This window comes from Alligator mississippiensis, chromosome 14, assembly GCF_030867095.1.
Source record: "Alligator mississippiensis isolate rAllMis1 chromosome 14, rAllMis1, whole genome shotgun sequence".
NCBI lineage: Eukaryota > Metazoa > Chordata > Crocodylia > Alligatoridae > Alligator > Alligator mississippiensis.
Window position 1 is genome coordinate 32,802,790 of NC_081837.1, and position 27,905 is coordinate 32,830,694.

The 27,905-nt window shown below is 48.8% G+C and overlaps 2 protein-coding genes across 5 annotated transcripts in view; one reads left to right on the forward strand and one right to left on the reverse strand.

The window, feature by feature from the left end:
* LOC106737678 (uncharacterized) overlaps window positions 1-4,415 on the reverse strand; it is a 37,292-nt gene extending 32,877 nt beyond the window's left edge. Inside the window, exon 1 of one of the 2 annotated variants that reach the window (XM_019492498.2) lies at window positions 4,193-4,408. In XM_019492498.2, the coding sequence (XP_019348043.2) occupies window positions 4,193-4,353 (161 nt within the window). In that variant the 5' untranslated portion in view covers window positions 4,354-4,408. Of the gene's footprint in view, window positions 1-4,192 lie in introns of both variants that reach the window. The other variant, XM_019492500.2, reaches the window with a different exon arrangement.
* Window positions 4,416-5,616: 1,201 nt separating this feature from the next.
* TMEM9 (transmembrane protein 9) lies at window positions 5,617-24,040 on the forward strand. 3 transcript variants are annotated; one of them, XM_019492601.2, is made up of 6 exons: window positions 5,617-6,128; window positions 9,872-9,973; window positions 10,679-10,770; window positions 15,025-15,133; window positions 16,191-16,322; window positions 23,042-24,040. In XM_019492601.2, exons 2-6 carry the CDS (start codon window positions 9,878-9,880, stop codon window positions 23,189-23,191), a joined length of 579 nt encoding a protein of 192 aa, XP_019348146.1. In that variant the 5' UTR covers window positions 5,617-6,128; window positions 9,872-9,877; the 3' UTR covers window positions 23,192-24,040. The 3 variants fall into 3 exon arrangements, with proteins under 3 accessions (XP_019348146.1, XP_014464893.1, XP_014464896.1); XM_014609407.3 differs by having other exon boundaries at window positions 5,618-6,728; XM_014609410.3 differs by lacking the exon at window positions 5,617-6,128 and adding an exon at window positions 6,616-6,705.
* The last annotated feature ends 3,865 nt before the right edge of the window (window positions 24,041-27,905 follow it).

A 27,905-nucleotide genomic window follows, 5' to 3' on the forward strand; every position in this document is an offset into this window, starting at 1 on the left:
AGTGAACTAGCAGGCTATGCAGCTGCCAGCCTTGAAACCCAACACTGAATTTCAAGATTTCGATTTTTTTATGGCTGTTACATTAATGGTTATTCACTGCCTCATGCACATTCCTGGGGAGCCCAGACCTGACAGAAGATCCTTTACATTGGCTGTTTTTTTCTGTGCATAGCTAAATGCCACATACTAACACCATATCTCCCTGCTTAGAGTAGCACGATGGGAAAACCATGTCAATCTCCATGCCACATGCAGTCACCAGCTGCTCCTGCCATTGATTGATGGCATTTAATTACTAAAGGATGCTAAGTAACCTTTAAAACAATATGTGGGCTTTAACATCTCAGTCTTTCCTGCTATGATCTCAAAGGGCTTTCAGAAGCAGTAAATCATGCTCAAAGCAGCCCTGCAACACAAGCCCATACTTTTCAAATGAGGAAATTGAAGAATGAAGCAATTAAACAACTTGGTGTAAAAAATGAAATGAGAATCCCAGCCCCCTATTCGAGCAAACAGCCCCTTCCTGACCTAAGAATAGGATAAAAAATCCTGACTACCAGCACTGAACACTAAACACACTGCCTTGAAAGAAATGACTGTCTCGTGAGTTGGTAATTTTGGAAGTACTGGCTCCATAGTTAAAGTTCTGTCACTCATCCCCATCACCAAACCTCATTGTTTAAAGTTTTACATAGCATACATTTTGGCAGCAGAGAGGCAAGAGAATAGCCTTCAGCACCCAACAAGGAGGTCTGGGGCTCCTCAAAGGGACAGAGAAGGGGCACATGCTGGCCATGGAAGCCCATGGAAAGGATCACCAGCGTAGATCTGTGCCCAGGAAGCAGGTCTTACAAGAATATCACAGGAGTTGGCAACCAGAGGTATAACTCACAAGTCCCATAATTTAAGCATTCCCAATAGTTTAATATTTCTACCTATACTAGAAATCACACTGCAATTCTGAACTCAACCACTGGATGCTGCCAACTGTTGCAGTTCAAGCAGCAAGCTGCAGCTAGCAGAGGCTGTGGCAGGGCTTGTAGCCTAGGACAGCATTTCTCAACCCATGGGTCACGACCCAAATGTAGGTCGCAAAAATATATGAAAGGGTTGTGAACAAACTTTAAAAAAATGGATCAACAAACTTTAAAAATGGATTCTCCTTTAAAGGAGAAAAACGTGGGAAATCGCAGGTTAAACCCCTCGTCTGCAGGGTTTTTAAACCTGAAAGCTAGCTAAGAAGAATTTTTCCAACTTTTTGAGTTGGTCTAATAAAAGATATCAGATTTACCCAAAGAACCTTGTCTGTCTGTATAGATCAGGTGCTTCAGCAGGGCTTTTTGGTGCTTTTAGCTAAAGCAGATTTAATCAGCTATTAGAAAAAAAGCACCAAAAGGGCCCCACTAAAGTGTCTGGCTCTCTATATACATCAGGGGAGTCAGGTCCAAGTAACGTAACTGCCTCTTCTGAGCATACGCTGGGCTCGGTGCAGGAGCACACCGAGTTTGAAGTAAAGCGTGGCTTTTTTCTTTTTTTAACATCTGCATGCAGCCTTTAAAATGAGTAGAGGCTGTGCGAATGTCTCACGTGTGGTTCTGTCAGTTCTCCTCAATCCTCATGTCTTTCCTCCCAGCTCACGCACACGCACACTCACAAAAACACTCCTGGCCCATGCACATTTCAGCCGATTCACTTCAGTTGCTATTTGCAATCCCAAACCCTTCCAGGTCAGAAACAGATAATCATGCCCAAGCACACAGACCGAGCTCTACTGTGAAATCCTATCATGACTGCTCCTCTCCATAACGTCTGGATGGTGACAGCTCCAGGATGCAGTGTGTGTTAACTCTGGCAACACCTGGATTGCATCCCAAGCCAATAGATTTGGAACGCAAGCTGAAGGCCTGTCAAGTGCCAAGCCAAGTCCAGCCTTCTCTGTACTTGAACAGCACTAACCCTGCTGCATTTAGTAGCTGACTCCAGAGTTTACTGTGGGGAGAAATGAGATCACAATTTTAGCGAGAGCAAGAGATGGAGAAGAAAAGTAGGACAGTTGGGGGATCAGGGCTCTTGGGTTCTCTCTGAAAGAGCTTGTTACAGTGAATCAAGGGTGTAAAGAGCCAGGAGTCCTTTCTACTCCCACATCTGGGAGAAGATTGGGGTCTTTCCTCTGTAACAGGTGGGTTGGAAAGCATGAAAAGAAACAAAAACAACTTGACAATCACAGTGCGCTTCTCTTTACACAGAGCAGACCCAGCCACTCCACCCCAGTTCTGCCTATGCACCGTGATCGTGACCTGCAACGTCCCATAACACAACCCCAGAGCCCACACAGAGCTCTTCCCATGCACCTTACTACTGACCCCCAGCCTCCCATTCCCTGCTATTGCAGCCCTGGACCTCCCACAAGCCGCTGCTCTGACAACCCCTGCCCCCCTAACCCTGACCAGCACCTCCAGATCCAGCTCCTCAGAACTTTCTAATGAGTGAGTAGCAGTTACTAGAGCTGGCCATTAAGAAAGAATTCAAGTCACACAGTTCAAAGTAACACCCGATGTTTCTCAGCCTTGATGAAGAAAGGCACCAAAGAACAAATGCAATATCTTCCTGATCCTGAGAGAGAGGATATGACAGCTCATGCTGAAACACTGTGCAGGGCACAAGATCACAGCTGCTAGAATATTAGGAGCACTACAAACAGCACACTACTCATTCCCCATATGCATATTAGTATCTTAATGGTGACAGTTTAAATTTGACTCTTTCCTTTCCCAACCTCCACCTTTAGTATTTTTAGGCAAACACCCAAGTGGCAGCAAAACTCTGCAGTACACAATGCTTTAACTCCTACATGTGAACTTTAGATTTTCCAAGCCAATACCAGCCACCTGGCATTGTAATACTTGGTGATAAATCCATTTGGAGGGAAAGAAGACAAAGTGCTATAAATTGATTGCCTGGACACCAGTGAGAAAGAGAATGGTTTTGAGAAGTGGAGATGCACGGACAGGGCACGATCCCATCCCAAGCTGGGGAGCTTTGTTGTACTCAGTGGGCGCATCTACATGTTCTTTAATGCGCCCCAATTACAGCACATTAAGTTTAGTATCTATAATGACAGGTACTAAATGCGCCCGAATTGGCACTACTGTGCTTTTGCGCTGATGAACGCTTTTCTAGTCATGTTAATACACATTAGACCAGGGGTTGTCAAGCAGGAGTACTTGGGAAGGTCCCAGGGGGCATGCAGCTGCGGCACAAAGACGTGGGGGTACTTGGGAATCGCCACTGCCGCCTCAGCTGCTGGGGGATCCTCCTGCCCCACTCCACATCTGGAAGGGGGTACCCAACAGGAGGAGTACCCATCAGAAAGGGGACTCTCCTTTAAAAAGACTGAAAATCATTAGACTAAATCTACCGCACATTAGCACAGGCTTTGCCTGCCATCCCAATGCTCAGTAGATTTAGTCCAATGCACTCAAAGCGTCTCACGTAGATGTGCCCGGTGTCCTTTAGATCGACAGTGCCAAGCATCATCCCCAGACATGGGTGAGCGGTGCCCCCTACACATCGCCAGTGACAAAAAATCATGTGCTCGACCGGTTGTTTTCTGCTGAGCAATTCCACCCGCCAGAAAAACGTGAAGAGCTTAACAGCCCACCCCCAAAACCCAGCTCTTGTATTTTGGCGCACAAAGCCGGCCTGAGGAACTCTCCGTGTTCAAAGCAGCCGGACTCAAACTTGGAAATATTCAGAAGAAAAAGACAGAAAGATATTCTCCATTGGAAGCACCTATTATTCTCACTCCTCAAACATCTCTCCCGCTTGCTCCTCTGGGAGCAGAACGGAAGTCTGCGGACGCTGTCTGGCGCTCAAATGCCGCGAACCTTTTTCTTCCAAGATGTTTCCTAACGTGGGGAAAGTCACTGGTTTAAGTTACAGGGAATGACAAACCGGTCTGGTGCTACCCCTGCCAGGAGCACCGCACCTCTGGCACTTTAAGTCCATCAGGGACCTCCAGGGCTCCCCTGGTGCAGCACAGCGCAGCGCGCCTCAAGCCTGTCTGTAGGCCAGCCCCGCCCCCGCTCTTGTGACCCGCCCTCGGGGGGGCGGTTCAGAACGAGGCTCCGCGGCGTGTCCCAGCGCGGCCCCCGTAGCGCGGAGCCTCCCGGAAGGCGCCAGCGCGGCCTACCCCGCTCCGTGCACCACGATGCAGCGCCCGGCGCCGGCCGCGCACAGCTCCCGCACCAGCCCCGCGGCGCTGCGCAGCGCCCCGTCCCGCGCGCTCTCCCGCCGCCCCTTGTGCGTCAGCGCGCTGCCCCCCAGCTTCAGCACACAGTCCGCCGCCGCCATGGCAACTACCCGCGGCCCCCCTCGTCCGGGCTGGCCCCGCCCCTTCCCGTGTGACGCTACTTCCGGCGAGCCACGTGCAGGGAGGTGCGCCGGGGGAGGCACTGACACGTGCTGCGTGTCCCTGCCGCCCGGTTCAGACGTGACTGTGTCCAGCAGTGCCATACTGGTCTGGAGGGGGTTCATGGCTGCTGCCACAGGGTCCTTGATCTAGGAACAGTCCCAGACTTGATCCAAGATGATGCTTTGCAAACCAGATGCATCTCCCTGTTCTGGACATCGTATTTTCACCAAACATCGAGTGGGTTTTGCCATTCCCTGAACACGTGGAATTGCTGTTCTCAAAATACGTCTGACAGGCTCCTTGTGCGAGCTCTGAAACCGTGAGCTAACATGGAGGAAGTGCTATTCCCTGGGGCAGGGCATATGCTGCAGGCGTGAGCATGGACTCTGACCCGGATGTGCAGTGTCCTACAGTTCCTCCCTTTATGGCTGGTGTTTTTACCCTCATCTGAAAGTGTTGCTGTTACAAGCAAGATTTGGTGTGCCGGTAGGACTGGTCATGGTCACGGTCAGACTAGAAAAAGAGGAAAACAGAACTGGAAGACGATTTCTGAGTCATCAAACCCCCTGCATTCAGAGGCAGTCCTTGGCTGCCACAGCTCCTTCTGCATCAGCACGCTGCCCACCAGCTTCAGCAGGCAGTCTGCCATCACTTGCTGCCATATCTTCAGAATCAACCTTTAAGACCCACAGTTAACAAGGCGCTGGACCTGAAACACTAAGAACATCCTATAACATGACACAAGGGGAAAAAAGGTGGTGTGGTGTGCAAGTAGTTGGTTAATGCATGCTTAGAAAATCTTAGGGAAAGGATGCCACAGAGGAAGGCAAAACTACCAACAGTGCGTGCCAAGGGAAGGGAAAATCCTTTCTGCTGTGAAATTTACTGACTAGAAGATGCTCAAGTCAGGAACCCCTGGGTTTTAAAAGTACTGGCAGGAACATCAGTGCACACTGGTCAAACCCCACTCAGCTGTCGCCAATGTTCGAACATCTCAGAGAAAGTCAAAACAGCTTGTCCTCCAGAAGCCCTATGCTTTCACAAAGGAACTAGATAGTCAAGTTTGACCTGTTGTAGAGTGATTTATGTATCACGGGTGGGTAATAGGATGGCCATCATAGAGGACATTCCGGTTTTCTTCTACTCTGTCCTCTATTGATACAAAACTGGATGCCTTTATGTCCTCTATTTTTCTCTCTTCAAGAGAAAAATAGAGGACATAAAGGCGTCAGGTTTTGTATCAATAGAGGACAGAGGACAACCAGACTGTCCTCTATGATGGTCACCCTAGTGGGTAACAGGGAAAGAATTTTCCCTCTAGGTAGGCCAGAGGTTCCCAAACTTTATCTTATTGCATACCCCATTCCAGATATACCAGCTGCCTGCGTAGCCCTACCAGCATCTGCTATTACACAAATTTCACCTGCATACTCCCCAGACATGTATCCCCAGGGGGACTTGTGCCAGTTTGGGAACCCTTGAAATACACATTCAGGTTTTGACTTGGTGCATAGTGACTAAAATCTGTTGCCATCTGACATGAGTCAATCCAGTTCAGTCCAGAGGACCAGGGCCAAATGGCTATGAAGACATGTTCTCACCCCATGCAAACTTCAAGAAGACTTGGATGCCTAATTCCTTTTAATCTCCTTTCAGGATCCAGCTCTAACTGCCTCCCACCCCAGGGAAGTGTCCCTCCAAGTAAAGATTGGAGGTGCGTTCACGGAGAAGAAAGTCTAATATTGCTACCGTTCACCCTGAGGAGAGGGGAACCAGCAGTCTCCCTGAATATCAACTAGGTCTTTCCCAACCACTCATACTGTCCCTAGTCTGGGCAGGTTTGTATCATTATCACCTCCCGGCCAGTGGGGAAAAAAAGGAGGGTGACAAGCAGTGGCTAACTCAGTCACACAGGAATAGGACCCCAAGGTTTTGATCATAAGGTACTTTAACATGACCAGCTTTGTACATTTAACATAAAATAATAATTAAGGATTCATTAACCCATAGTCCCCTCCTATGTGGCATTTTCACATTACATTTTTGGCACTGTACTTTGGCAGGAATGCTTCGCAAGAGCATCCCATTTTGCAACTCTAGCTTTCCTTTTCTTGCCACAGTGGGGTTGAGAAATGATTTCTAGTCCCTTAGTGAAACCCTGGGCATGAACTGCTGGCTGGGATTAAGGGCTGTCTGTTATGGTCTGGACCAAAGAGGATCTTTTCCAAGAGCCAATCGCTGCCAAGGAGGTGCGGCTTCCATCCTTTTAGGAGCTGCGGGGAGATTGCCGGGTGGGTGTCAGTTCTCTTCTAAGGTGAATATGATGATTTTAATTTTTGTTGCAAAGTGGGAGACCTTTGTAGGGCACTTTGATTTACAGCCTTTAATGCTGACTGGGGAGGGGGTGGGGGGGATGCTTAGAATAACTGCTCCTGCAGCCAGTGTTGCAGTGAGCCTCTCTGCATGCTGCGGTTGGGATTGTACAGAAACAGAAATGGCGTCAAATACAATCTAAATTTGCAAGAAGTATTTCCAAATGCAAACTAATTAGCTTGAATTGCTGTCTAATTGTAGTTCCTGGCAGCCATGCAGGTTCAGCTGCTCCTTAGCTAAGGTATTGTACATCCTGGGCCCAAGAACTGACAGATCCTGGTTTTGCGCACAGCTGAGACTCTAGAGTAGCTTCTGCAATCAGTTTCTGGGGGCAGTTATGTGCTGTGGGAAAGCTGTGGTGCTTTCTTAAAACGATTTGTATTTTAGTTGTCATGTGCACTGGATTTTCAGGACTTGCGAGTCTGGACAGCGTAAGACTGTCAGGTCATCAGAGATGCAATGACGCCACCGCTGGAGGTTACTCAAAACAGATTAATGATTTTCAGTGTGGGGTCAACAATTTCCTGAGCATGATAGGGGAGCCCTGGATGCTCCAGCATCCCACAGTGCTGTACTCTCTCCCTCCCCAACAGGGAGATTGTCTCTGCCCCCCAACACCAGAACCAGGAGACCTTGGAACTGGGAAACCGAAGCCCCATGCCCGACTGCCAGAATTGATGTCTCCCACCTCTCCAACCAGAAGCAGCTGGTCTCCTAGTTCTGGCAGACGGGCATAGGGCCTCCTGGTTCTGGGAGAGCGGGCCCTCTGGGAGAGGGGAGGTGGAGCAAACGGGAGAGCAGTCCACTCCCCGCTCTCCTCTCCACCACGCTGGAGGTAGCAGAGCTGCAGGTCATTGCAGACTGCTTTTGCAACCCTAGCTTTCAACAGACCAGCCTGCCTTGCTCCACTCCCCTAGTCACAGCACTGCGCAAATGTGTCCATACTAATTTGCTCTGTTGAGATATCCATCATATGAGAGATGTGGGTTCAGTTCTTTCGTGTGCTTCAGGGTATTTTAACCTGCATCCCCTTCTTGTGAAAATTGGCTATTGGAAACTTAGGGGCCTGCAGACTTTGCTCAATAGCGAAGAGGGATTCTGAAGATCCAAATCTTGGACTTAGGCCCCTACTGTGGCAGCTGGATCCTACTTAGACCCCAAAGTCAGTTGTCGATTCAGCCCCAATTTCCTGTTACTCAAACAAAAAGAGGCCTGAAGGATTAGTAGACTAGAGATATATAATCCTGCTCCAAAGTGGATGTTTTAAGGCACTGGTTCTCAACCTTTTTTGACTCAAGCACCCCTCAGATAATGCCAGCTCTTTGTTTGCACTCGTTTTTTGACTACAAAAAATAATAGATAAATTCTTTTGTGGCAAAAAACACAAGAAGATCACAGGGCAAAATGTTCTCAACTTTGTGGATTCCTATTTGAAGTCTCTGGGTTTATCCTGTGAATCCTGTGTCGGTGTCAGCAGCCTAAGAAGGATCTCCTGGCACCCTCGCATGCTGCAGCACCCTGCTTTAATAGTTTCACTCCCTTTAGCACTTAAGGGCCAAACACTGCTCATACCTGCCTCAGATCCACGCTGCAACAACCCACAAAAGGCTGGGGCCTGCCTGGTATTTTCCTGTTAGTTACATGGAGAAGCAAACACATGGGGTGGCCGTGTGGAGCGGTGCCTAAAGCAAAGATCTGGAAGCTGAAGAAGGAAAAGCAAGCTGAAGAGTGATCTCTCTGGGTTGTGCTGTACTACATTGTGGCCTTGCTTCCAAAGCATTCATACCATGTTAAGTTCTTGATCCAAAGTGTGTTCAAAATCAGTGGACAGACTTCCACTTGGAGGTCCCTCAGTAATTGCCTTGATCTTTGGCCCAAACCCAAAAGCTTATGATGCACATGGCCTATATTAAATGCAGTGCCAGGAGGGTAACTGGACCAAAGGATCACAGGAAAATACAAGAGCAAAACAGAGTTATGTAGACCCATGCAAATATAAGTACCTGCTGTAGAAATGAACTAGCCCTAGACCTTGAATTAAGCAGAAGAGTCAGTTCTCTCTTAGTAGCTTTAGGGTTAACAGTGTATAATATTAGTTTTCATCCCTGTAACTAGACCTGCAGTTAACGTGAAGTAAGGGCTTGCCCGTGCAGACCTAATTACAGAATTGGCCCTTTCTTGATTCATTACTGAATATCAGTCTTTCAGTAATGTCTAGAGGCTATTCATCATGGGACTCTAGTGGACAGTCTTTAATCTGTTCAGCTTTCTTGATTTTTCCAGTTCAGTTCCCTTTGGTAAAATAGCTGTTGAATGGTTCTCCAAAGGTAATAAAATAAATCCCCAAAGATCTTTCACTCTCTCTGCCCTAGAAAACCAAACAGCCAATACAAACTGGAAAATTGCTTGTGGTACTGTGCTAGTTCCTATGAGTGATTGGAAACAAAAGTTTCCCTGCCATTGTCAGGCTGGTGATACTGTACTGCCCACCTCTTGACCTCTGTCTCCCCTCCCACCCTTAGTCTAGCCTGTCTGTTTAAATGCAAACGCTCTTTGGAACAGTGACTTTTACTATGTGTGCATGTACCCGATTCCCTGCTTTTGGGTGGAGCCCCTAAAGTTTACTGCAATTTAAATACTAATTTTCTAAGGCAGCGGTGCTCAACCTCCAGCCTGCTGACCAAATACAGCCTGTGGGTCTGTGTCCTCCCACCCACAGGACTCCCCACAAGTCCAGAAATTTGGCAGTGGGAGAGTGGCAGCATCATTTGCTGCAGCTTCCAAAGCCGGTCCATGGCAGGATCCAGCGCATGGTGCTGGCCTGATGCACCAGAGTGCATCCACAGACAGACCCCACTTTCCAAACTGATCCTGGATCCAACCCACAGATGGGAACCCCCACCCCATGGGAACTGGCCCCTGCAGCCCCATCCAACTCACGCGGCTGGAAGTTTCAGCACCGCTACTCTAGGGAAATACTGCCTGCGTGGAGTTGGGGAATTTGGGGAAGAGGACAGAGAGACCAGCACCTCAGCTGAGACTGGATGCTCTGCTACCTTTGACACTCTTATTTCCTCATTTCAGATCACCATGATTTTCTCCCAGCACATTTGGAAAAGCATGCAACTCTTGTCCCTGATGGCTGTAGTGTGGTGTGTCCTAACACCTCTGGCACAGGCCAGCAAGGTGAGAGCTAGGGCATGGTAGGGGATAGATTCTGAGTGGCCACGGTCCTTCATGCAACTGAGACAGGGGAACAAAGAAATCATTGGTCCATTGTGGAAAGGTGCAGAGGTGACGAGTACAGACTGGGTAGTGTAGTGGGGAGATGGGGAAGGGGGCAGAGGGGAGGGTAGCACTGGTTTCTGCTGGATGGAGTGGGAACTGGTGAACCTGCATGATGCATGCCAGGGCTATCCAACTGGACTGGCTGAGAGCCACAGAGGTGCAGTCAGGCAGCAGAAGCCTGAGAAGGATGGAGGTAGCCCAGAGACTCCAGTGGCAGCAACTGCTGGCATGGTGTGGAGAGCAGTGCCCAGACCACCAGCCCGGGAGCCACATGTTAACCCGTCGGGACCACATGAGGTCCATGGGCCACCAGTTGAACAGCCCTGCCTTTCACCATATACCACAGAGACCTAAGGGAGATTACCTCTCAGGCTGTGCTTTTGAAAATGGAGGATTCAATCCCTGTAGCAGTCTGTTTGGAGACCTGCTGGTGTCTCAGGGAAAGATGCTATGATTGCCCAGGGGTGAGAGTCTGACCAGTGAGTGACTGAAGCAGGCTGAAAAGGGAGAAGCACCAGGTCTGTGGTGGGGTCAGAGCTTCTTAATTAGCTACCAGCTGCCGTTGGTTACCTTCACTAATACAGTCTCCTCTTCCCCATGCAGAGCTCTGAGGACATCCGCTGCAAATGCATCTGCCCCCCTTACAGGAATATCATTGGGCACATTTACAACAGGAATGTGTCACAGAAGGACTGGTGAGTCACCCCCCACCCAAGAAGACGAGTGGGGTTTCACTGTAAAGGCAATGGTGGGCTTCAGCCAGAAAGCCTGGTTCAGTCCTAACAACCCTACGGTTTGGGGCTTGGATTCAGAAAATCAGTGGTAGAGATGGGAATTCAAGCTAGAGTTTAGTTTACAGTAGAGATAGTATGTGACAGCTCTTTACTGAGGAAAAAACACTCAAGTCTCACAGCTGAGCCCGCACACCAACAGCCCTTGTACTGCCTGGCAATGGGCATTGCCCATACTGAGATAAAGATGCAACTCCATGCCCTGGACCTTAAGGAGATATCTGCCCTGTAGACTTGTCCTTTGCAGTTGCACTTGGTTCTTCAGAGCGTAGCAAGGAAAAAATCAATGCATCATCTTTCTGTTCAGGAACAGCGGACACTTTATTGAGCCTTGGGGTCAAGCTGGGGCAGTATCATGAGTTCAGCACTACAGGTAGGAAAGCTGTGGCATAGGGAAAGGAAATGACCCTCCAAGGTGACACAACTAGAGCAGGGAATGGTATCCAGGGGACCGGAGTCCCAGTCTCCTGCTTTGACAACCAGATCATGCTGCATTATAGAGAACGAGGGGGAAAAGGCACTTAAAATACACAAAGTATAAGGATGATGGTTTTTAAATAATACCTGTAATTCCCTGCTTCTGTACTGAGCTCCAAAACTGTCCCTCCCCGGTCTGTGTGGCTCCTTGTGCACTGTAAGTAACAGATAAACTCTTCCCTAGCATCTTTCTTGCAGAGCTGTGGTGTATCCTATGCACAGAGTGCCATCTACAGACAGGAGAATCAGCTCTCAGAAGCTCCTCAGCTTTCTGTTGCATAGAGCAGGTAGAGCGGGGAAAGGTGGCCTTGAAGTTAAGATACTGACCTGGGATTCAGAAACTAGCTTGAATTCCCATCTCTACCACATTCTCCCTGTATAACATATTTAAGCTCTGTGTCCATTAGTTCACCATGTGTAAAATGGATCATAATTTTCCCTATCTCACCAGACATAATGAGACTAAATTCCCAATGTACAAAACCCCTCCCTGTAACAGGGAGGAGGCCCAACCACATAGAAAATCATCTACTGAAGTGTCATTTACAGTTGGGCTGATGCCCAGTTATCTGCTGTATTAGCACAGGTGCAAGGCTGTTGACTTGACTTACCCAGAGTACACAAATGGAGCTACTGCTGCTTATACATTCTTATTTCTTTCTCCCCCACAGTCCAGTTGTATTGCACACAACTGTGCAGTCTGCAGTTTCTCTTTGGGCACAGCCCATGACTGGAGTAACAGGAATCGCAGGTCGGGATTGAGCCACATGGGCAGAGCTGTGCATGTGAGGAGTCCAGGGCTGGGATAGGAGGGGCTGTGGGTCAGGACTGAAGGGCAACAGCAGAGCTGGGTCCTGGGGACTTCCACATCTGTAACTGAAGAGGGACTTATTGATATTCAGGGGATTGACCGAGCTGAATAGGAGGAGAAAACCTAAGCCCTCCACACCTGCCTGTCCTATGCCTACACTGAAGTTAGCGCTGTAGCTCCCTGGGTCCTAAGGACTAGTACTGCCTGCTAAATCATCCTGCCACTGAGGTGTTGCTGCTTGCTGTCTGCAGGGCTTTAAAGCTACACAGACTGAGCAAGGAGGCCTGACTCCTGCCCTGTACAGCCTGTTCTTCTTCCAGGCTTCTTTAATAGCTTTAATTTTTCCAGCCTATGCCTCCATTCAGGCTAATATAGGCAAGGAGGCACCGCCACAGCCTCTAGGACAGACTGGTATCCATGTTTGTTAAGACCTGGGGACTTAATGTACTTTTTTCAAATTCCCCCAAGACCCCATCATTCAACATCCTTCTGAGCTGTTCCAGGAGATGGCAAGATAGTTACTGAAAGACAGTGTTCCCTGTCATGCGGGGATGGGAAATGCAACACTTCTCAGCTGCAGGTTTAAGACGAGGGGTCCCACATACACGTTTCTTTACACCAGGAAATAGGCAGGACTGAATGGCTGAGGGTTAAAAAGACTGTAGCTTGGTGATTCATAGCCCCACAGTTTCTACTCATAATATCAGTCAAGTCTGTTTCTTAGACAGCAGAATCCATCTAACAATATTTCCTGGCTCTCATTTACTATCTCTCATCAGTACGGTTCAATACACTTCACAAAGGAGATCAGCCACATTATCTCCATGCTCAGGGCAAGGAAACCTAAGTTAGAGGAAGGGATTTGCTCAAGGTCATCCACAAAGCCAAGGGCAGAACTGGGAACTAAACAGGTTGAGTGGATCTAGGATTTCGAAAAGGGGGCAGAGGGCAGATGGTGTAGCACATCATTTCATATAATACAACACACATTTTTTGCCAGTCAGAGTGAAATGAGAAGCTTTGTCAACATGCCAGGAGGCTAGCACTATATTATTCAGTTTACGGTGAAAGCAGAGACAAATATAACTATTGAAATGTACTCTAATTTGTTAGATTATATATTGTTTACAAAGAAAAACACAACAAACTAGGCATAAAATAGTCAAGATGGTCAAAAAGAATATACTTAAATGAACATCTTATTTAGATTCATAAAATCTAGCCTTCTTGTGTCTTGACACAGCCTCCAATTGTCAGTATTTCTACATCTGAGTTAAATATTACCACATCTGAGAGAAGGTTTTTCGCTAAAGCTAAAAATAATCTGCAGAGCTGTGAAACAGAAGAGAGACATCACCAGGACTGGCTAACAGACAGCAACATTGTAGAGGAAAGGCTAGTTTGAATAGTGGAACATCAAGACCCTTAAAAGACAGAGGGTCCTTAATACCTGTGGAGTAGATAGAGATTAGCAGGATCTGCCCTGCTCTATGGAGTGCTACTTCAGGCACTCTCCTAAGCATTATCTTATATCTATATGCAGTCTTTCCCTGTTTCTTTTCTCTTTTTCACTGCCTTGTTTTGATATGTTTCTACTAGATGGTTTTCTATTGAAGGAATTAAATCAAATTAAGGTCATCAAGTCCAGCTCACAGCCCCCATTCATTGTCTTTGGAAAGGGATCCCTTAGCGAGGGGCAGGTTTGTGAAGGTTGGTACCTGTCTCCTGGATGCTGGCTGGAGGCTGCCCTCTTCCTGCCCCTTCCCAATGCCCATTTCCTATACTAGCAGATCAGAGTGATGGCTGAGCCATCATTCTCTCTTTCATTGTCTCTTTCAGCTATAAGGAACACCAAGAGGGTTCCCTGTAGACGGTGCTGGAAGTAGGCAGGGCCAGTGTTTCTCTCTGGCTCTTCAGCAGTGTAATGGTAGGGTGACCAAAAGGGGCAATGTGAAAACTAGGACACTCCCCCCTCCCCATTGGCAATGTGTAGGGGGTGCACGCAGGTGCACGTGCACATCCTGAGCTTGTCAATGCTCTCCCTGCAAAAAGCGCTGCCAACACTGCCGGCAGCACCTGTGGGTGGTCACCACTTACCACCACCCCTCCTTGGCAGCATCTGCGCATGGTCCCCGATTGCTGCTGACACTGCCAGTGGCATCTGCGGGTGGTCGCCGACTGCCACTTGACACTCACCGCCTCCCACCCCCTCTCCACCACCAACACTGCTGCAGCCAACTGCAGGAGCTCCTCACTCGGCCCGCCCCCGCCACCAACACCAGCGCAGCTGCCTGTGGGAGCTCCCCGCTCACCACCACTATGCCCTGCTGCCGCCGCCACCTGCGCGTGGTCGCCATGCCCCACCAGCCTCCGGGGGCACACAGCATTCATGCCCCTCCCCACCCTATCCCTCAAGTCAACCATGCTGCTGCAGGCAGAGGAGGGGGCAGGGATGTGTGATTCAGCTCTGGTATTCAGGCAATTAAGGGAGTCAGTGGTCCATTAATGACCCACTGTTCTCTACTTCACAGGCATTAAAAATCGTCTCCCCTTTTAAATGCTCATTCCACTAACCAAGCTAACTTATTTTAAGGCAATTTAATTTGCCATCTACCAAGGCTTCCTATTTCACAGCTCATGATGCTCTGCCTCCCTGCCCTGCACCCAGGGCACTCATTTTAATTTTCAGCAGCCTCTGTAATCCAGGATTGTCCCAGCCAAACCAGGACATATGGTCACCCTATGTAATGGTCCTGGCTAGCAGTGACAGCAATGACAATACTGCAGACACCAGAACTCCAGTGCCCCTCACCCCCCCAGCACAGCCTTCCCCTTGTCCTACTGCTTACACTGGCTTATTTGTGTTGCAGCAACTGCTTGCATGTGGTGGAGCCAATGCCAGTGCCAGGCCGTGATGTTGAAGCCTATTGCCTGCTGTGTGAGTGCAAGTATGAGGAGCGCAGCACCACCACCATCAAGGTAGCAGTGGACCCAGCCCCACAGCTTTCACTATCCCCACGCTGTGCACCTCACAGGCAGAGTTATGCAGGGAAGACCACTATGGAGGATATGGGATAAGACAAAGGACTTGGATTGGGACCTTAATGATTATAATGGGGAAGATGAAGATGATGTGTTGTCTTCAGGGACAGGGGAGCAAGGCCTTTTCATGCCCCTTCCTTTATGGTTCTCCCAGCTGAGGGATGACCTGAACAGGCTATGTTAGGAATTAAACAGAGCTTCCTCCTTCAAAGCACTTTGGGGGTGCTGAGACCCTCCTACTGTCTCCTAGTATGACCTTGGTCAAGGTATTCCCTTCCCCATATCTCAGTCTCCCATCTGTGAGATGGGGAAGGGGAGTGAAGGTGTCTGAGGCCAAGATGGGAGACACTGGCTGAGAAGAAAGTGGTGTCAATGCTGCTGGCTGTGGGGTAGCCAGGAGGAACAACTCCCCGCTCATCCTTCCATGAAAATGGCCCTGCCTTTCTCCTTGATGATCCCCCCCACCTCATTCTTTTACAAGGTCCATCTATAACGTTCTCTGAGAAGTGAGCCCATCACCACTCAGCTCCATTTTCACTGCTGCCTGCCCCTGTTTTCAGCCCTGCTCATCATCTGTGGGCTTTTTGAGATCCTGTCCCACCTACCTCCACTCCTACTCCAGCTTCCTCCCCACCACCACCTGGCCCAGAGCAGGAGGTGGCTCACCCCACACCATTTCTGGGAAACAAGGAGGGCTGATGGTAGTGGGGAGGCAGACTGTGTGGAAGCACCAGTCGCCTTGCTGAGGTTGTTTAAGGATTTGCAGATTGGATCAAGCCATGGGCCCATCTAGCCTCTTATTCTGGCTCCAAGAGTCCCCAGCTGCTTCAAAAGGAAGTTCCAGAAACCTCCTAGTGAGCAACAATATGATAATTTGGACTGTAGGGATTGTTTTCTCCTAGCCTCATCAGCCAGGGACTGGCTTGTGAAGACAACTTGAGGCGTGGAGATTATCAGAGCTCTCACTGATGATCTTTTGTTACCAACCCCACAGGTTATCATCATCATCTACTTGTCAGTGGTCGGGGCACTGCTGCTCTACATGGCCTTCCTCATGCTGGTCGACCCGCTGATCCGGAAGCCAGATGCCTATACCCAGCCCCTGCACAACGAGGAGGAGAATGAGGTGATGGCATCTTTCTAGAGTATGTGGGGTGACTTGGAGGATGTGGCCACAGGAGGGAAAATTAGAAGGGAGATATGAGGATAAGGGAAAGGAAGAGCAGGACAATGAGGGCAGTGACAAAACAACAGATGCTATTGATGTTTGACCCTTCACCTCCCTATTCTTTGTGCATCCCCTTGAGCATGTTCTGCACTCACTTCCTACCCCCCCTCAGGTATTCTCACTGCATCCCAAGGTCAGCAGGGGTGGAGCCCCTGCTGTAATTGTCTTCAGCTGGGCTTACTCTTAGCATGTGCCATAAACCACTTGGCCTACCCATCACTGCTTCACAAAAAGCAAGATGATATCTTTTATTGGACCAACTGTATAGTTGGGAGAGAAGTTAGGCAGGTTTCTGGGCCCAAAATGCTACATTTCAAGGGAGTTTTGATCTCTGACTCTGCCCTACCCCATGTTTGTTACCTTTGCCCTGCTAGATTACACCCCACACGCACACAGAAAGCACCGTGAGGAGGTGAAGAGCCTGCCCCATCATGGCAATTGTTGTTCCATTTTGGGGTAGTTTTCTAACACAGGATGATCTGATGACTGACCCCAGTTGTACTTGCCTGCTTTGTTTTCAACTCAGCTTTGGGTATTTCACATTATATTGTGCTGGCTGTGTATCTGGGGGAGGATCTGATATGGCGTGCATAAAGAGGAAAAATACATGCTACCAGCATAGGGAGATCTCTTATTTAGCTCACATGCATTTTGGAGGACAAAGAGCTGGTCCAGGCTACCCTGCTCATGTGAGGTTTGTCTCACAGCTATTTACCACAGTGAACTTACTGCCCAAGCAGCCTGCAAATACCACTGATTTTTTTTTTTGTGGGTCAGAGGCCCAGACCCAGACAGAAGCAAAGTGTCCACTGACTTTGAAGATTTTCAGAGCAAAGGCACTAGGATTTAGTTTTGTGTATCCTGCCTCTTCCTTCCGTGATGGCTCCCATCCGTGAGCAGGGTGCTGTGGAAAGTGGGGGGTGGGTAAGGGGAGCGGGAATGTGGGTGGCCTCTGGGAGAGGAAATATCAGAAGCAAAACTGGTTATTATTGTGCAGTAATGGCAGCCTTGATAGCAAAGGAGTGGAATGGCTGCACATGTAGTGATTAGCTATAATGTGCTAATTGTAGCCCTGCTTCACGCTGTAATTGAAAGATACAGAAGGCTGATTACAGGGCCTGATGCTGCCGTTTCCTTGGAATGCATGTCTCAAGGACACTTTTTCATTCAGGTGTCTCTGTTGTTTGTGGCTGGTCTGTCATTAAGGTCCATGGCACTTAGCAAGTTGGAGCTGTGTTTCTCTTTAGCTGGCCTTCACACCCACAGTTTTTTAACTGAGACCAGCTGGAGCCCATGGAGGTATCCCAACTCAAGTCCCTATGTTGACTTGGTCATGAGCAGATCCTGTGTAAACTATTGAGGACTTGGCTCAGCCTAGTTGCTGGGTGCTTAGCTTGGGGAAGGTGCAAGTTCAGTGTCCAGTCTTACAATCATAGAAAATGTGGGTTGGAAGGGACCTCAGGGGGTCACATCTAGTCCAACCCTCTACTCAATGCAGGACCATCCCCAACTAGATCATCCCAGCCAAGGCTTTGTCTAGTCAAGTCTTAAAAACCTCCAAAGATGGAGATTCCGTAAGTTCTCTAGGTAACCTGTTCCTGTGTTTTACTACCCTCCTAGTGAGAGTTTTTCCTATTATCTAACCTAAACTTCCCTTGCTGCAACTTGAGACCACTGCTCCTTGTTCTGTCATCTGCCACCACTAAGAACAGTCCAGCTCCATCCTCTTTGCAACCCGTCTTCAGGTAGTTGAAGGCTGCTATCATATCCCCTCTCAGTCTTCTCTTCTGTAGACTAAATAAGCCCAGTTCCCTCGGCCTCTTCTCAAGTCTTGTGCCCTAGCCCTTAACCATTTTCATTGTCCTCCGCTAGACTCTTTCCAATTTGTCCACATCCTTTCCATAGTAGGGGACACGGAAAACTCAAAACTGGACACAGCACTCCCAAAGTGGCCTCACCAGTCTTAGCCCCAAGAGAGCATGCTTCCCTGCCCATGGGGTTGTCTTGGAAGCACATTCTGCTCTGGTCCTGAGTTCTGTCACTGCATGGCTCTGAAGCCTCTGGCCAGCTAGCTCCACTTGGCAGTTTGCCTTCACGTCAGGCCCACATGGGGATGCATGACAGCAGGAGATGGGAGAGGGTGGAGGCAAGAGGGGAAATCACCCTGACATGTGCCTGGCCCCTCCAGCAAGCAGAGTGGGACTGAATACCACTGACATGCATACTGGGAGCAGCACAAACCCTTGGTGAAAGACTCAGCTCTAAGGTAAATCAGTGGGCCAGGGAATAGTTTAAGGGGCTTGTCTGTTCCCCCGGGACATTGTGGTTTACATGCCGCCACAGTAGTTGCCACTATAAGTACTTGTGGAATGAGGTATCTTCCTTGACACACTTCTGAGATAAAACAGCACCTTTCAGGAGCATTAGGATCCTAGTTGTGTGCTGAGGAGTAAGATGAGAAATCTGCCTCTCTCTCCAACCCCTAAAGGCTATGGAAGCCCTGGGTTGCAGCACGTACTGCCTCCCTCCTGATTAGCTGTAATCCAGGTGCTCAGACATGCTTTGAACAGAGGAAGCTAATGCATGTGCTTGAGGGGCTGTAACTAGCAAAGCCTTTTGTGACACATGTACTTGCCTGGAGTATCCTATTCAATCCATCCCATCCTGCCTCAAAGAAGTGCCTGCTCCCCATGGGGATAGTTTGTTAGAGTCGCCTGAGAGCAGTTTCACTGTGGAAGATTTGTTCTACGCAACAAAATCATGCAGAACGCAGAAACCCATTCTACCCCACCAGCTTTGATAACCATTGGGCCCAAAACCCTTATACACAGTGGTATAAAGTCAAGAGTAATTTCTTTGAAATCAGTATAGTTTGACAGGTGTGATACTGATGTAAGTAAGAGGAGAACCACATTGATTTCACTGTAGAAAATTGATTAGTCAGATCCCCACCTAAAAAAACATCAGGTTGGGAACAAGTAAGGGATATTCGTCTCTATAGAAATAAACTAACACCTTTCCTTCCTGATAACACAGGGTGGCCTGCATGGCGTACTCCGATTTTCCAGGTTCTCTCACTTTAAAAAAAGCTCAAATCCTATTTCATTTCTAAGGTGGCTACATAGGCTTGGTACCAAAGTACAGTTTGTTCCACTGTGTTGTCTTTTGGATATTCCACAATGGATACTGTCTAGAGCAGTTGTTTTCAACCTTTTTTCACCCTAAAAAATATTTCACATGGAAGTGCAGACACCTTTGAACTGTAAGCATGAATATTCACATACTTCTGATTGATCATAGTCATCTTTTGTGGACCCCTTCGACATAGAGCAACACCTACCACAGGTTAAAAGCCACTGGTCTAGAGAACTGCAGTCTGCCTTAGTGAACTAGAATTTGGATCTAAATTTCTAGCTCTGACAACTTCAGAGATAGCTTCAGGCTGCAACCTCTTCCCTGGCTCTCTCCAGCCAACCCACTGTAGTGTATTGCTGATGCAGCCTTATTGCTGCGAGGGCAGCGAGCTCTCTGGGCAGCCAGAAATGTTGCACTTGCTGTCCAGAGTCCTTGTGGATCCTGGCTGGAAAGAGGACAGCCCCAGCTGGGAAACGCACCACTCCCTGAAACATCTGAAGGACATTCAATGGGAAAATGCCTCCAGTATCCTCTCCTAGCTAGCAGAGTCTTGATCCTGTGCTCTTCAGTGGGTCTTTGAAGCAGGTGCAGCATCTCCAATGGAAGATAATTGTTTTGTTAGCACTGGATACCTGCCCTGTCAAGCTTGGCTTTCCCTCCTGTTTGCTTGCCATAGTAAAGAAGGGAGAAGGGGAAATCTCTCTCAAGGCTGCAAGTCACAGGAAGACTGTGTGGTTCCTTTGGAGTTATTAGCTCTCAGGTTTGTACTGCCCAGCATCAGCACATAGGGCCTCTCTACATCCTGGCCTAGGCTCTGGGCCAGGATAGGACCGAAGACTCAAGAAGCTACAGGCAGGTTTTTTAGGTGGCTGTGAGGAGTGATCTATGGGAGAAAGACGTTGGCTGGTCTCAGACAAGGAAGCCCTGCAAAATTGTTTAGACTGGCCCCTGCAGTCACCCAGCAGCATGCTCACTGGGCTCAGAGACCAATTCTGCCCTTCGCACACAAAAACCAGCCATGTGCTTCACTCAAACCAAGAAGCTACCAAACAAGAAGAAAGCCTATCAGAGGGGGAGTGCAAAGCACGCACCTGCTCCCCAACACACTGCCCTTGTACTGAGCAGCTGGCATCCCTGTGCTGCCAGTCAGGGAGTTTATGGTCGGAGAATCTGTCACCTGCACATCTGAGGAATATACAGTTTGGCTTCCTCTCAAGCAGAGCCAAACCCAGCTCCTGCTAGCTGGGAAAGGAAGCAGCTTTTTGCCACAGCTACCAAGCAGAAGAGTGCCCCAGACATGAAGTCTTCCTCCTTACTGACATAATACCCACTGCACACCTTGGTCTCAGAGTGGTGATCCTGGATTTGTGCCTGGTCCCATTAAAAGAAAGTGGGAATTGGACTCCTGCCTTCCTTGGGACCAAGGTTAGGATGAGGAGCCATGCACCTTTAACTCCTTCCTTGATGGCTCTGTAGCTCCTTGTTCTTCTGTTGATATCAACAGGCCCTCAGGATGTACCCGGCACCTGTTTGTAGCCAAGCAATTAACCAGCGACTGGTCTCCCCAGCCCACTGCCTTTTTTCCATGCTGCTGTTTTGTTCCCTGCCAAACTCAACAGTCATGAGGCCTTAGATGCTGTGCCAGCCCAGGGCACTGTACAGGAAGGTGCATTTACTGGATGGCGCTCAGATCTGAGTGCAAAGAAAGCAAGGTGCATTAATCCTTTAAGAACCACATGGCAAGAGATGAGAGGGGCATGGAGCCCTTGAGGAAATCCCCACAGGAGCTGGGGAGCTGCACAGAGCTGTAATCCTGACAAAGACCCAGAATTAGCCTTTCCGGATGCAAGAGAGCGCCGCATGCTGCAATTACAGCAGGAACGCTCCCTTTTGATGGAGGGAGTTGTACAATTCCCCATGGCTGGGAGGAGCTGAAACACAGCACGGGGGGAGGGGATTTTCATGGGAGGAAAAAGCAAGCTGGGTAGGTGGAATGGATAGGACTCAGCCCCCTACCTCTACTCCCAGGAGCCCTCCCAGCTGACCCAAGGCTATTTTCTTGGTCTCCTCTATGAGCAAGTGCTATTATCCCAGTTATTTTTGTCTCAGCCACATCCAGCATCAAGAACCCCGGCAATAGAGTAGCAAGGGGCGCAGACAGAAGGGATCTGCAGGACGTTGGGAAAACATTTCTTCATTTCTTGTCTCAGTTAGCCATTTTTGGTCCAATTTGTTATTGGAAATGCACTAGGCTAAGGGAGCCCTTTTGCTTTGGGTTTTGCAAAAGCTACTTAATGAGTTCCATTGACCATAATGGGGTTACTTCCCAGGGTCAGAAAAGGAGATATCGGGCCCAGTATGATCATACCCAGCATGAATGAGGGGAAGGTCAGGCGGCTCCTGTCTGATTTTAGCGTGAGGATTCAAAGGTGGCTGAACATGCTGCTGTACATCCACACTGCTTTCATGTGTGGGTTGGGCTATAGAAATTGGCAGACAGTAGCCCGCTGGGCCCTCTATAGCTTCAAGAAGGTCTTTGACTTCTTTTTTTAAAAGGAGTGAACTGTGAGCTCCTTCAGACAAGCTCTGTTACCCCTTTTGTACAGCACCTAGCGCAGTGGAGCCCCGTTTCTCTTCGGGGCCTTTGGGCATTCAGAGGTCTGCCATAGCCTGGGGGGCCACCGTCGCTTGAAATTCCAGTGTTTCTGGATGGTTCAGAAGCAGGAGTCTTTCACATGCTAAGCAAACGCTATAAGCACTACATTACAGAAACCTCTGCTATGAACGGGCACATTAAATAGCAACAGTTTATGCTTAGAACTGCCCTGATAAATCAGCTGACATGGGTTGCTACAGCTTTAAGTCTGTGAGCCAGGTCCTCACCTGGTATGACTTGGCATACTGCATCAAATTTATATGTGCTGAGAATATAGCCTCCCTCTTTTCTATTAGGGTTTCTCTCTCTCTCTCTCTCTACCTCTACAGCCCTTTCTCTCTCCCCCTCAGTGGGACAGAGTTGCAGTTTCCTTTGGTCCAGAAATTCACCACCAAACATATAAGCAGGTCTGAAATTTGGGAAACACAGGCCACTTGCACATTATTAAGCATGGGCTGAATGTCCAGAGGGGCTGATGCAGCTCAGTTTAGCAGGGTAGATGCTGCTAAAGTTTCTTTTTTTACTGGCTGGTCTGTAGAAGAAGAGTAGACCCTAACACAGCTACCTCCTGATAGTTCTTGTTTTAACTCAAGTGCTGGGGGCCTGCACACTGATGGTCCCAGGTTCAAGCCCCATAGAGGTTTGGTACCATGAAGACCTGCAGTTGATGCTGGAAATCTTTGAAAATCTAGTCCTGTGGATATCGGGGAAAATTAACTCCCCAAATTGCTCTGCATGTGAATATTTCTCTCCAAACTGAGAACCCGCTTCCTTTGGCACTAGAGAGATTTCCCCCTATAAACACTCTCCTCTCTTTGCATTGCAGGATGCACGCTCACTGGCAGCGGTACCTACTCCTTCTGGTGCCAGAGCCAACACGGTGCTGGAGAGGGTGGAAGGAGCCCAGCAGCGGTGGAAGCGGCAGGTGCAGGAGCAAAGGAAGACAGTTTTCGATCGGCACAAGATGCTGAGCTAGAGGAAGCTGAGCCCTCAGCACCATTCGCCAGGGATAGGCAGCTGCAGTGCAACTGGGCAGAGGCCATATATCTTACCCAATAGGATGCCCTTGGTGTTTGGTTTGAATTCCCCATATCCCCCCTCTCCAATGTATTGTTTCCCATAAGCAAGCCTGAAGCCCCTCAATGTGACCCTCACCCCCTCTTTACCTTCTCAGGCAAAGCTGCCTACGCTGACCACTGACCCTAGGGCTGCATGAGAACAGTCTCAAATCGAGTGCTGTTTAGGGACTGAATTTCTCCAAGGAACGAAATTCTACACTAAGACCATAGCTCCCAGCATGCTGTGGGAGCTGCAGCCTGATCCCAGCAGCTATGGTGTACCATCACGTGCTAGGAACCGCAGGCTCTGCCAATCGTACCCCTGCATTAGAGATACGGGAAATGTGAAAGTCAGGTTTAGAAGGGCCAGGTCTGTGCTTGGCTCAGCAGCTGTGCCCCTGCTTGTACGGAAAAGAGACGATTCTGGGAATCTGGGAGGATTCTCCCTTGGCTCTAGCTCTGGCACAAAAACTGCAGCCTACAGAATTCGAAGAAAAACTATTTCATGAAACTTAAAGTCATTTGAAGGTGGCTGAGCCCATTCCTGACTCACAGGAGATACCTGCTTCAGTGTCTGGCTTCTGCCAAACCTCCTTACCTGCTGTGCTGTCAAACCAGTGACACCACATGCCAGGGGCACACAGGCCTTTGATGGCTGACAAAGACCCTGGCCTTAGCTGAGATTCTCTGGCCCAGGGAACTCGAGTGAAAGCTTGCATTTGTAAGTACTATTTAAGACCAAATAAACCATGTGTGTATATGTAGGAGCAAGGATGTGGCTTGCCCTCTGTTAGAGCTGGCTTCAAATCAGAGGTGGGCTTATTTATTTTTATCTGGTACCATTTTCATTGCTGAATATTTCTACTCGGCAACCCATTATGAAAAATTCTGCCGTTAAAAACAGAGCACGCCAGACGTTCTGCAGGTATAAATTAACATCGTTCCATTCAAGCTACCTTCATTTATGGCCACTCAAGATCCCTGCTTTTTCCTATAGATGCTGTTTTGGACACAAACGGCATGTTTCTCTTCTCTTTGGCACCAGTACCAAAAGCATCAATTCCACTGATACCAGTGGCTTTGTACTGGTGTGAATGGGAACAGAATCTGATCTTTTGTATCAGCTGCCACTCTCCTTTGCTCTGGTGTAAATCCAGAGTGAACTCATTGAGTACCAAATGGCACCAGCAAAACCAGGACCACAATCTGGCCCATAACCTTTCTGTGTAACTGAACTTCGTAAACGTAATGGGTCTGTTAACAACTGAAGGAGGCCAAGGAACAAAGGATCCTGATCACCTTTTGATGCATGTTAGTCCTTCAATGCTTTCATCAACCTGTTTCTTCATTTTGTTTTCCCATCAAGAATATTTTCTAACACAAGGATGGTTCTTGACTTTTGTTATCATGTAGCAGCTCTTCATTTCATGGAGGTAGGAGTGCATCGCTTGGGGCGCTTGTACACAAGGAGGGTTTCATTCCCCTAAATTGAAACTGTACAAGCACCCTTGGATGCCGTTTGTTAACTGTGCTTCTACCATGTTTGTTAATGCTTCTACTGTGAAAGGACTAAACTGTGTCCATGTCAAGGTTGAGGATACCTCACAGTAATGCTGGAGAGGAAGAAATGGGTGGTTTTGGAGTTGGGGAGAAGGGACAAGGCCATAACTACAACCCAAACTATCCATCCTTCCTTAGCTTCCATACTGCATTTCCCAAAGCAGATAATAAAATTCTCCAGCCTGTGCTATGCTCCGTGTATCTACTGAATTTACCCAGATGAGACAGAGGCTCCTGCAAGAAACAAATCTGGATTCAACAAGCCAGATGGGACAGGGTCTTAGAGCAAGATATTATGTGGGCTTATTAGATGAGACCAGTTTGGCCCCAATTACAGCTTTGATGCTGCCAGTTTGGCCCCACTAATAAAGGATGTAGCTCCAAACCATGGATAAGTTTCAAAGAAGCACTGGTGAGGTCTCAGCTATGTGCGTTTTTCCCCTTTTGCTCAAGCCACTGAGCTCCACAATAATGAGGACTCTTCTTTGTATTTTATATTTGACTAACAGACTGCATAGTATTTAGAGCTGAATTCTGCGAGGGGACTAGCCTGGTGCCGAAGGAAAGAGTTCTGCTTAAAAATTACAGAGCGTTGTGAACAAAACTCCCGGGCCAGACCTCCCTACTCATCTCATAGCCAGATGAAGACTATCAGCCTTCTTCTATGAGCAAATGGAATTACTCTTGGTTCACAAGCACATGCACAAGTACATGTCACCAGGAACTGGCAAAACAAATAGCAGTGGAGAGATATCCTCAATCCCCTGGAATCCTTTATATGTAGGAAGCAGTGCCTTCGGGACCCCTGAGCCTGATACATTTTGTGAGCATCCCTGCAGCATCGCGCTCCTGCCCTTGCCACGAAGGGCTGCAGAGGGGAAGAGGAAGGCAAGGCAAGCAGTGGTTTTGAAATTACAGCTTTGATGTTGCCAGGCACAAACTGACTCAGCCTTGGTATGTGGTGCCAAGAAACATGCTCCGTGGGCCTCTGGGAAGGTGAACCCTCCGACAGCAGCCTCACCATATAGAGACAGACCAGCTCGTACCTCTGAGACTGTGAACCAGGCAGGTGTAGCTGGGCACATAAGCTTCTGAGGTTATCATGTCTTGAACACACCCCTCGTGTGCTCTACCTATGGGCTGTAACTGCAGCCAGAGACCAGCATAAGGGCATTTCATTCTTGTATCTCAGCAGCAATTTGCTGCAGGGAAGAACCAGCTCTCCAGGCACAGAAATCCCCCTCCTTCCAGGCCCCATGGAGGTATCCCACCTGGGAGGCTGTGGCTGTTTGCTGTAAACATCCCTGTGGTATCCCTTTCAAGGCCTTCGTTAGCCTCTACAGCCAACAAGAAGCAAAAAAGGCCCTGGAAAGGTTTAGCCTGTAACATCCTGCAGAGCAAAGGCAACAAAGGTGGACTTCATGCGATGCTGCGGCTAGTAAAGCGACCAAAACGCTGGCTTGCATCCATAGATGCTTCTCAAGCAAATCCCGGGACGTCATTCTCCCCCTGTACTCGGCCTTAGTGAGGCCGCAGCTGGAGTACTGCGTCCAGTTTTGGGCTCCACAATTCAAAAAGGATGTGGAGAAGCTTGAGAGAGTCCAAAGAAGAGCCACGCGCATGATCAGAGGTCAGGGAAGCAGACCCTACGATGACAGGCTGAGAGCCCTGGGGCTCTTTAGCCTGAAAAAGCGCAGGCTCAGGGGTGATCTGATGGCCACCTACAAGTTTATCAGGGGTGACCACCAGTATCTGGGGGAACGTTTGTTCACCAGAGCGCCCCAAGGGATGACGAGGTCGAATGGTCACAAACTACTACAAGATCGTTTCAGGCTGGACATAAGGAAGAATTTCTTTACTGTCCGAGCCCCCAAGGTCTGGAACAGCCTGCCACCGGAGGTTGTTCAAGCGCCTTCATTGAACACCTTCAAGATGAAACTGGATGCTTATCTTGCTGGGATCCTATGACCCCAGCTGACTTCCTGCCCTTTGGGCGGGGGGCTGGACTCGATGATCGTCCGAGGTCCCTTCCAGCCCTAATGTCTATGAAATCTATGAAAATCAGAGCGCTGTGAGCTAGTGCTCAGCTGTGATGGAGCAAGAAGTAAACCTCAGAGCTGTCCCACATATTACCTACACAAGAATATTGCCTAGCCCAAGGTCAAAGAACAGCTCAGAGGTAGAAGCCACATCTCCTGGCTCCAAGTACATTTGCAAGGACTTGGGCTCCGCGCTGCTTCTGATGGGACCGCTGCTCTCTACTTCGGCTTCTCGCAGAATAATGAGCTAACCTCAAGGTCTCTGGGGCTTTCTTATCATGGCCAAGTCATGGATCTCTATAAAAGCCTAAAGGACTGGGGATCAGGGGTATGATCAGCTCGACTCATCAGGCCAAGTGGATGAGTCTCCCACAAAGGTACAGCTCATCTTTCAGAAGCAAAACTTACCTGGGCCAATCCAGACTAGAATGAAGTCCCCAAGAAGTGGGGATCTCTCCACCTCTCACGCCAGTAAGCAGGCCCAGAGCAGTGTGGACATTTAAAATTATTCCAAAACAATCCTTGTGGAACCAGTTCTTACCTGGGTCGAATCTGAAGTGCAGAGCATCCCACGATGGTGGGGAGCTGTGCCAGGAAGGAGGCTGTCCTGCAGATTCAGCGCAGCCTGCGCACATCCATGCACTGCCATACCGGAGGTAAGGTGAAGAGGTCGTGGGAGCTGCCGTTGCTCCACAAAGGCGGTGAGAACTGGAGACCTGGATTGGACATCTTTAGCAACACAGTTTTTGGCTCCCAAGTCTGTTCAACCAGACACACCTTCTGTGTTACACTGAAGAGGCAACCCAGTCTAACAACACAATGGATATCAGGAAAGCTGAGGCCTAAGAAGCCCCTGCCCTTCCCTATGTCCCATTTCCCCTTTAGTCTTTGCCTTGGCTGGACAGGTGTTGAGATAGGGTCTGTCTCATGGTGTGCATGTGTGTGCCAATGCACAAGCAGCAGGGTCTTGCTTTCAGGCCTCTTGGTATTCCCACAGTACTAATAATAATCCCTACAAGACTGGAGTAAACCC

What these genes read in the sequence shown, in the direction of transcription:
- TMEM9 (XM_014609407.3), top strand. Translation starts at nt 6,579, where the DNA reads ATGAACTGCTGGCTGGGATTAAGGGCTGTCTGTTATGGTCTGGACCAA. An exon ending in CTCTGGCACAGGCCAGCAAG is followed by an intron (nt 9,974 to 10,678) that starts GTGAGAGCTAGG and finishes TTCCCCATGCAG; the next exon opens with AGCTCTGAGGACATCCGCTG. An exon ending in ACAACGAGGAGGAGAATGAG is followed by an intron (nt 16,323 to 23,041) that starts GTGATGGCATCT and finishes TTTGCATTGCAG; the next exon opens with GATGCACGCTCACTGGCAGC.